At 36.7% G+C, this 9,985-nt stretch overlaps 2 protein-coding genes across 7 annotated transcripts in view; both read left to right on the top strand.

Annotated features, from left to right (window-relative positions):
• Positions 1 to 9,985, top strand: part of peo (pendolino) — a 161,101-nt gene that overhangs the window by 33,253 nt on the left and 117,863 nt on the right. The window lies entirely within an intron of this gene.
• Positions 1,279 to 2,308, top strand: LOC136852683 (uncharacterized). The gene is made up of 2 exons (XM_067127595.1): positions 1,279 to 1,441; positions 1,788 to 2,308. The coding sequence occupies exons 1-2, from the start codon at positions 1,279 to 1,281 to the stop codon at positions 2,306 to 2,308; spliced, it is 684 nt and encodes a 227-aa protein (XP_066983696.1).

The following is a 9,985-nucleotide window of genomic DNA, read 5'->3' as shown; positions in this document are numbered from 1 at the left end:
AACATTGAGTATTTTGTACATTTGAACAACATTGGGTATTTTGTACATTTGAACAACATTGGGTATTTTGTACATTTGAAGAACGTTGGGTATTTTGTACTTTTGAACAACATTGGGTATTTTGTACATTTGAATAATGTTGGGTATTTTATACATTTGAACAACATTTGGTATCTTGTACATTTGAACAACTTTGGGTATTTTGTACATTTGGACAACATTGGGTATCTTGAAAATTGTTCATTTGTAAGAGACGTGTAAAAAAATGAAAACTGAAATTTCACTTCACAAGAACTTTCCACATGATCCGTGAAATTCTCGAATTATCTCTTGGAGATCTGTGAAATTCTCAAATTATCTCATGGAGTTCTGTGAAATTATCAAATTATCTCATGAAACTCCCAGGTTCTTATACAGAATTGTACCCAGTGATCTCGATGCAGTCTTTCTGCTCACACGAATATTCCGAATTATCTCGCATGACTGTCCCCAGTTATTCCACTTGAATCATTGCTGAATTATCTCGGTGATCTCCCAAATTATCTCGTTGAATCTTAGTAATCTCATAGAAATGTTCCGAGTTATGTCACGAAACTCATAAATTCTCATACAGGAATCTACCCAATGATCTCAAAGCAATCTTTACCGCATTATCTCAGGAATTTCCCGAATTATCTCACATGGCTATCCCTAGTAATACCATGTGAACCTTACAGAATTATCCTAGTAATCTCCCGAATTATCTCACATGACTAATTCCAATTATACCATGTGAATCTTTGTTGAATTATCTCATGAACCTCCCGAATGATCTCACATGACCATCATCAGCTATCCCATGTGAATCAGTACTGAATTGTTTAATCATCTCAGGAATCTGCTGAATTATCTCACGTGACCATCCCCACTTATACCACGTGAATCATTATCGAGTTATCTCAGGAATCCTCCTAATTATCTCACGAAAACCTTATGAATTATCTCAAAAAAGTTCTGAATTCTCACAAAAAATGCTCTGAATTATCTCACAATAACCTTCCAAAATATCTTACGAAAACTTACAAATTATTTCACGAAAACCTCCGGATTATCTCACGAAAACCTTCCGGATTATCTCACGAAAACCTTCCGGATTATCTCACGAAACCCTTCCGGATTATCTCACGAAAACCTTCCGGATTATCTCACGAAAACTTTCTGGAGTATCTCACGAAAACCCTCCCAATTATCATACGAAAATAAAATCTTTTTAATTATCTCACGAAAACCTTCCGAATAATGTCACAAAAACCTTCCGAATTACCTCACGAAAACTTTCCGGATTATCTCACGAAATTCACCCGTGAGAATTCTCTTCTGTCCGTTGAGATCGAGGGCTCCCGTCACGCCTTGGATCAGCCGAAAATGATAGTTCGAGGAGAGACAGCAGACAGGTATTGCGGTTCTGTCTTAACTGTTATTTATCTTGTGTTGACTGTTGGGGTAATTAACTGCAGTTCTCTGGGTTGTTTTGACTGGTGGTGAAACCAGGAGTTTTGATTGGGTTGTTTTAACTGGGTTGTTTTGACTGGCGGTGAAAGCAGGAGTTTTGATTGGGTGGGCCATGTGTTGTCTGTGTTTGTGGGGTAATGAGATATATATATATATATATATATATATATATATATATATATATATATATATATATATATATATATATATATATATATATATATATATGTGTGTGTGTGTGTGTGTGTGTGTGTGTATATATAAATAATCCCCACACTTTTCTTGCACTCCCACAGTCACCCCTACTCCCCACCCTCACATTCCTTGTCCCCACACCTTCCTTGCAGCCACAGTCACAATTTCCCCCACACCTCACCCCACATTCTTTTTCCCCACCTTTTTCTTTGCAACCACCCCCACAGCCCTCCCACACCCCAACCCCACGTTCCTTGTTCCCCTTACCTTCTTCCTTGCAGCCAGCCCCACACCCACCCCACACTCCTTGTTCCACCTACCTTCTTCCATGCCCCACATTCCTTGTCCTACCTGCCTTCAACCATGCATTCCTCCCCACACCCCACCCCACAATCCTTCTCCTTCAACTTATTCCTCCTACCACCCCCACAGTCCTTTAACTCTCAACTTTTTCCTTGCAACCACCCCCAAATCCCCCACATTCCTCTCCCCCACACCTTCCATACACCCACCCCACATTCCTCCCCACACCCTCCCACCCCCACACACCACCTCCACTTCTTTCACGTGTGTGGGGGAGTGGGGGGTGGGAGAAGGACAGCCACGTCCTTCATTGCAATGAGTCATTGAATTTCTGGAGAAATTGCTTCCAAGCGATATTACAGAGTTGGAAGATATTCCGTGATTCTTCTCCTCCGCGACTCTGGATTACTCAGTCCAGTGGCGAGGTTCTTCGTTTGTTTAGAAGGTTCGTTGTTTGTTTTCTGCTTGTTTGTTTTCTGCTTGTTTGCGTTCCGTTTGTTTTAGGCTTTTGTTTGTTTGGGAGGGGTGATGGTTTGTGGTGGACGGGTGTGGGCTCTGTTGTATGGTTGTGTGTGTTCTGAGGTCGAGTTTATTTAGTTTAAGTGTATTTATTTATTTATTTATTTATTTCCGTATTGTAATTCTTACTCAGGTTTTAATTTGCTATAATATGCTAATAACCTGGTCATCTGTTTTATAAACTATATAAATATATAAAATGTTTATGCATCTACTTATTTATATACATATCTATATTGTATCTTTCAAGGTATGTATTTAAATATCTATCTGTATATATGATTTCCTATAACCATTTTCGCCCTAACTTGAATTTAATCGTTTTTATGTCTTCTGCGAGAGCCTTTTCATGGTGTCCAGAGAGAGAGAGAGAGAGAGAGAGAGAGAGAGAGAGAGAGAGAGATTTAGCCATAATCCCACGCTCAAGAGTACTCAATCCCTTTATTAACCCATATAACATTTCTCATAAGCCATTTGATATACTGCCGTAGGATTTAGGGCACTTTGACCCTTATCCTTTCAGATCCTTGCCTTAATGCCTCGGCGTTCCTTAAGGATTAAGCACCTCGGTTTAATATCCTACTTTACTTGAAGGTCAGAAGGTCCTGTTGCGTAGCGGTGGATTTTGATACCGTTTCTAAATGTCGTTCTGCAAGTAGGAAATCTTTTTGGACTCCTGTTTGCTCGTAGGTTTTGTATTTGTGGGCTGTAAGGGTATGTTTGTACGTGTGTGCGGTTTCTTTATAGTGTATTGTAGACCGTGGGGATGTGTGCACGTGTGTATAGTTTTTGTGTAGTGTGTACTGTGGATAGGAAGTTTGTGTGTGTATATATGTATGTGTGTGTGTGTGTGTGTGTGTGTATATATATATATATATATATATATATATATATATATATATATATATATATATATATATATATATATATATATTTATATTTATATAAATATATATATATATATATATATATATATATATATATATATATATATATATATATATATATATATATATATATATATATATATATATATATATATATATATTACCAGATCATAAGTAACCCACCACCAGGCTCTCATTAAGCAAAACCGAGTTTCATTTCCACGTCCGCGGGAGCCGTTTGTGTTCCGTCCCGTATGTGAAAGTGGCCAGCGTCTTGCCAGAAAAACAAACAAACAAACAAACACGCAAAACAAACACGCAAACAGAAGCAAGAACATTGGCGGTGACGGAGATTGCGTGATTTAGATCTCTGCGAGTTTTCTCATTTTTTTGCGACGTCAGTGACCCTGGTGTTTGTAACGCTAGCTAATGTAATCTGTCTTAATTTTTTTGCTGATATTTGTTTATCGATATAGCATAATTCATTGTTTATATATAAACGTTATTTATGGCATTATTTATATTAACATTATTATGGACATTGTGTATGTTTTATGTTAACATTATATCAGTATTTAATAATGCTATTTCGACTGTTATAATGGCTTTATTTGTCAATGTACTGCAACTTGAGGTTATTTTCAGTATATTATTATAGCATGGAGTTTAGATAATTCAGCTATTCAGGGGTGGATTTTCTTAGCTGAGAGAGAGAGAGAGAGAGAGAGAGAGAGAGAGAGAGACCTCATAAGACCCTTAAGGAGAAATGGTAATAAAAAATAGGTGGAATGTCATTATTTCGGGTGAGTTCCCCTCATGGAATTCTCTGGACGCCATAGACACCTCTCTCTCTCTCTCTCTCTCTCTCTCTCTCTCTCTCTCTCTCTCTGAATCTCTCTCTGAATGGCTAAGAAAAGTTACCTATTTCATATACAAATTTACTGAAAATAAACATTGTAGTATATTCACAAATAACTCTCTCTCTCTCTCTCTCTCTCTCTCTCTCTCTCTCTCTAAATCTCTCTCTCTCTCTCTCTCTCTCTTCTCAGTATCCAAGAAAATTACCTGGTACAATAATTAATGACAAACTCTGTTGTAATACATTGTGAAATAACTCTCTCTCTCTCAATATGCAAGAAAATTACCTGGCATAACAATTAATGACAAACTCTGTCGTAATACATTGTGAAATAGCTCGCTCTCGCTCTCTCTCTCTCTCTCTCTCTCTCTCTCTCTCTCTCTCTCTCTAGACTCATCAGTTATGCTACGGCCGCATCAATGAGGTAATCACACGTCTGCCGCTTTCAGCTGGCCACAGGAGACCAAGAAAAAAAAAGAAAAAAAAATATTAGATGTGGGTCACTCATCTCCAGCCATGGGTAGCATAGAAGGAGGAGAGTCACTTCCTTGATGTTTTCAAACACCTGGCATGGATGACTCTCTCTCTCTCTCTCTCTCTCTCTCTCTCTCTCTCTCTCTCTCTCTCTCTCTCTCTCTCTCTATTGTTGTGTTTGTGTATGATTAGCTAAGAAATGGTACCTTGTGTAATATACTGATAGTGAATTCCGTATTGTCATTCATTGACATCTCTCTCTCTCTCTCTCTCTCTCTCTCTCTCTCTCTCTCTCTCTCTCTCTCTCTCTCTCTCTCTCTCTCTCTCTCTGAATGGCTAAGAAAAGCTGTCTGTTATAATACTTTACTGACAACAAACTACGTATTCTACTACATTAACGAATAACTCTCTCTCTCTCTCTCTCTCTCTCTCTCTCTCTCTCTCTCTCTCTCTCTCTCTCTCTGAATGGCTAAGATGTTTTGTCTGTTATAATACTTTACTGACAACAAACTACGTATTCTACTATATTAACGAATAACTTTTCTCTCTGAGGTTCCTCTCTCTCTCTCTCTCTCTCTCTCTCTCTCTCTCTCTCTCTCTCTCTCTCAGGATGTCCGTATCATGTGAAGAAATACGTTGTGATGTTTTGTCTAAAATGTTCATACCCTTTCATGAGGGCAAGTTCCTAGGTGTTAATGGTCCAGTTAGATGCAAATTTTTATCTGGGATGAGGTTCCCAGCCCCATACCCCTCTTTACCATGGCTGCTACCCGCCATAGTTGACTACTACCAGATAAGTAATATACTGATTAAATTAACGGAGCCACAAAATTTATTTTATATATATACATAATGAGAGAGAGAGAGAGAGAGAGAGAGAGAGAGAGAGAGAGAGAGAGAGAGAGAGAGAGAGAGAAAATGATTGCTTGAATTTTACCTGTCGTTATATCACTGATTATTTCCTTAATTTCTTTTTTTTTTTCTTTTCTCCTCCTCCTCCTCCTCCTCCTCCTCCTCCTTCTTCTTCGTCTTCTTCTTCTTCTCTTTCGTCTTCTTCTTCTTCTTCTTCTTCTTCTTCTTCTTCTCTTTCGTCTTCTTCTTCTTCTTCTCCTCTTTCGTCTCCTTCTCCTCCTCCTCCTCTTTCGTCTCCTCCTCCTCCTCCTACTATTCTTTCTTCTCCTATTCTTTCTTCTCATTTTTCTTCTTCTTTTTCTTCTTGCTGACCTTTGAGAATTGAGCCGTCTTGATCTTCTCCGGATAATTATTACTTCCCGTGCAGCCCCGAAGAAGCCAGCTAGACTCCGGCCTGGGCTGAATTAGGGCGCCGCCCTTCGCTCTGGCAACACTTTCTGGGTCCCCTTTCCTTCCTTATTTATTTATTTATTTATATGTTTTTGTTTTGTTTATTTGTTTACATATTTATTTTTTAATTTTTTTTGTTTACTTATTTGTTCATCTGTTATTCATTCATTCATTCATTTATTTACTTATTTATTTGTATATCTGTTTATTTATCTTATGTATTTATATATTTGTTTGTTTATTTGTTTATTTGTATATATACTTTTGTATATATTTACCTATTTATTTATATATTTATTCATTTGTTTACTTATTCATTTATTTATTGATTTATAGTATTTATTGATATCTTTCATATTCTAGTTGCTGTTGAGGGAATTAGACGTGCTGTTGTTGAGACCTTTGCTGTAAAATGCTGTGAAAGCTGTTATACGCTTTCTCCTCATTCGTTTAGATGTGAAGGTGGTGAAAACGTATGACCCTTGGTGTTGCAACGCCAGTTGGTTGCGTGGGTAAATCGATAATTACCTGTACATAATTTCCGGCGCCTTCTCTCTCTCTCTCTCTCTCTCTCTCTCTCTCTCTCTCTCTCGTGGAGTTTTTTCTTTTGTCTCTCTCTCTCTCTCTCTCTCTCTCTCTCTCTCTCTCTCTCTCTCTCTCTCTCTCTTTCTTCGTGGAGTTTTTCTTTTGTTTCTCTTCTCTCTCTCTCTCTCTCTCTCTCTCTCTCTCTCTCTCTCTCTCTGTCGTGGATTTTTGTTTTTGTCTTTTGTTTCTCTCTCTGAGTTGTCTCTCTCTCTGTCGTGGTCATGTCTCTCTCTCTCTCTCTCTCTCTCTCTCTCTCTCTCTCTCTCTCTCTCTCTCTCTCTCTCTGTTGCGGTGAGCTCTTTCCTAGAAAGTAATGTCGAAACGACCCGTAGACGGAATTGACCAAAATGACAGGTTCCTCGGAATTGGGAAGGGACCTGCTGTTTGACTGGTGACAGTTTTACGCGTTTCATTTCTATAAAAATTTCTGAGTGAAGAAAATATTTTAAACCCTTGGTTTTGCCATGGCTTCTGATGACAGTACGCCACAGCTTTAAAAAGTGTGTTTCCTTGCATGAAGGTACTGTCATGTTTCCTGTATTGAATGATTGACTGATTGATTTGTCACATGATTTGGGATTTTGTATGCTGTTTGTTGGAACATGGTAAAAATATTATTTTGCCTAATAATGATAATAATAATAATAATAATAATAATAATAATAATAATTATTATTATTATTATTATTATTATTATTATTATTATTATTATTATTATTATTATTATTATTATTATTATTATTATTATTATTATTAAGTCTGTCCGCTTGAATATGTGTTTAAATACTAAACCTCACATTTCAAGAATCTCATTTTGTTCCTAAAATTACAGAGTAAATTTTTGATGTCACTTGCATGTCCAGGTGGTCCATATTTAGGAGACGCTGAAGATTTTAAGAGTTATATTCCATTAACGAAATTACTGTAGCGTGTTTTATAACAGCTGTAACTTGGAAATTTTTTTTAGCAGTTCTAAGCATATTTCTGTTGCGAGTTCTTTTTTGATACTGTCACATTTTCAGTTTAATGAGGTAAGATTTTTCAGAAAAGAAATGCGAATGATTTTGGCTAATATAATAATAATAATAATTAATACCTTCCAGTATGCCCACACCATGAGAAAATAAAAGGTTAAAATGTATAATAATAATAATAATAATAATAATAATAATAATAATAATAATAATAATAATAATAATAATAATACATTTCACTGTGCCCCCACCAGGAGAAAATAATAGGTTAAAATGTTGAATAATAATAATAATAATAATAATAATAATAATAATAATAATAATAATAATAATAATAATAATAATAATAATACCTTCCAGTGTGCCCCCACCATGAGAAAATAAAGGGTTAACAATAATAATAATGATGATGATAATAATAATAATAATAATAATAATAATAATAATAATAATAATAATAATAAGAATAATAATAATAATGATAACAATAATGATAATACCCTTATCATGAGAAAATATGTTAAAATGTTGAATAATAATAATAATAATACCTTCCAGTGTGCCCCCACCACGAGAAAAAATAATAATAATAATAATAATAATAATAATAATAATAATAATAATAATAATAATAATAATAATACCCTCACCATGAGAAAATAATAGGTTAAAATGTTGAAATATAATAATAATAATAATAATAATAATAATAATAATAATAATAATAATAATAATAATAATAATAATAATACCTTCCAGTGTGCCCCCACCATGAGAAAATAAAAAAGGTACAGAAAAAATAGGTCGCTTTAACGGTCTATCACCCTTGACTCATTCCCTATGCAAATGACTCATCACTTTACTTCTTTTACCCCTTTTGGGGTTTAACCTACACCCCTTCGATCAACCCCAGTAGGTTAGCCAACCTCCGTTTCCCTTAGTCTCGGCTTTTTGGAGGTAGTAAATTAAGCAGTCAGTCTGTGATCATAGGTTTTGTGACGCCAGGTTACAGAGTGAAGTCAGTCAGTGGATTTTACGGTAAGCACAGTGTTTTCGTCAACCTCAGTGGGTTATCGTAACCTTAACTGGGGTTCGTTGCAACCCCTTTTATGTTTAAACTCTTATTGTGGAGTTAACCTCACCTTCGTTATATGAACCTGACTGGGTTTTGTATTGTTTTAACTCCATTCCTGAAGCTATACTTGGGGTTCCAACCCCTTTTAAGCACTTAAATTTTTAGGAGGCTAATCTCTCGCTATAATCAACACCGTGGGGTTCCCAACCTCTTTTTTCAAGACACGGATTTTATGAGGTTTATCATAACCCTTTTCATCGGCACCAAGGCATTTTATCAACCCCAACACGGCTTTATTTGTGGGGTTTATCATAACCCTTTTCATCAACTTCAACAAGGCTTTATCAATGGGGTTCTATCATAACCCCAATGCCTGTCCACACTCCACTCCCTCCATCAACCTCACAGTTACATGGAACCTCTCTCCCTGTCAACACTAATCCCTTTTGTTGTGTGGGGTTTATCGCAACCCCTTTCCATCAACCCCGACGAGTTGTCGAAGCCATTATCTGCCAAACACACCCCGGACAACTCCTCCCACTTTTATGATAATTCCGGATTGATATATCCTGTGTTTATCGATTGGGTCTTTGTGTTTGTAGCGGCGAGTTTTTTTTTCCTTCTGTTTGTATGTGTGTTTGTGAGTCTGTGAGATTTTTGTTACACACACACACACATATACAGTATATGTGTGTATATATATATATACAGTATGTGTATGTATATATATATAGATAGATAAATAGATATAGATAGATAGATACCACGTGCGTCCGGGTGAATTTGGCGGGTGTGTACATGCACGTGGCTGTATTGATTGGTTTAATAAATATTTAGCGAGGGGAAAGATAGAGAATTCTCTCTCTCTCTCTCTCTCTCTCTCTCTCTCTCTCTCTCTCTCTCTCTCTCTCTCTCTCTCTCTCTCTCTCTCTCTCTCTTACCACTTGTCCGACCCTTAGATCTTCCAAAACCTCAGAACTAAATTTGTTATTTCCTCACTTCCTGCCTAAAAACTCTTCATCGGTTTCAAAATCTCTCTCTCTCTCTCTCTCTCTCTCTCTCTCTCTCTCTCTCTCTCTCTCTCTCTCTCTCTCTCTAACTCCAGTATTCATCGGTTGACCTAGGCAGTGGAGAGAGAGAGAGAGAGAGAGAGAGAGAGAGAGAGAGAGAGAGAGATGCGAGTTATCAGGTCCGGTCAAAATGTATGCAATTCCTGTGTATCATGATTGTAAACGGGAAGACCTCGAGGAGGCAATCCTCCTTCAGTTGAGAAGCGGAAGACCTCGAAGAGGTAATCCTGATTCAATTGCGAACCGGAAGA

The sequence above is a fragment of the Macrobrachium rosenbergii genome, chromosome 26 (assembly GCF_040412425.1).
Source record: "Macrobrachium rosenbergii isolate ZJJX-2024 chromosome 26, ASM4041242v1, whole genome shotgun sequence".
Lineage (NCBI taxonomy): Eukaryota > Metazoa > Arthropoda > Malacostraca > Decapoda > Palaemonidae > Macrobrachium > Macrobrachium rosenbergii.
Note: the sequence above shows the minus strand (reverse complement) of the source record. Positions and strands in the feature narration are given on the sequence as shown.

Bases quoted from the DNA above. Each gene is read 5' to 3' on its own strand.
- LOC136852683 (XM_067127595.1), top strand. From the start codon at position 1,279: ATGTCACAAAAACCTTCCGAATTACCTCACGAAAACTTTCCGGATTAT. The intron at 1,442-1,787 runs GTTCTGTCTTAA...GCACTCCCACAG, and splicing joins GACAGCAGACAGGTATTGCG to TCACCCCTACTCCCCACCCT.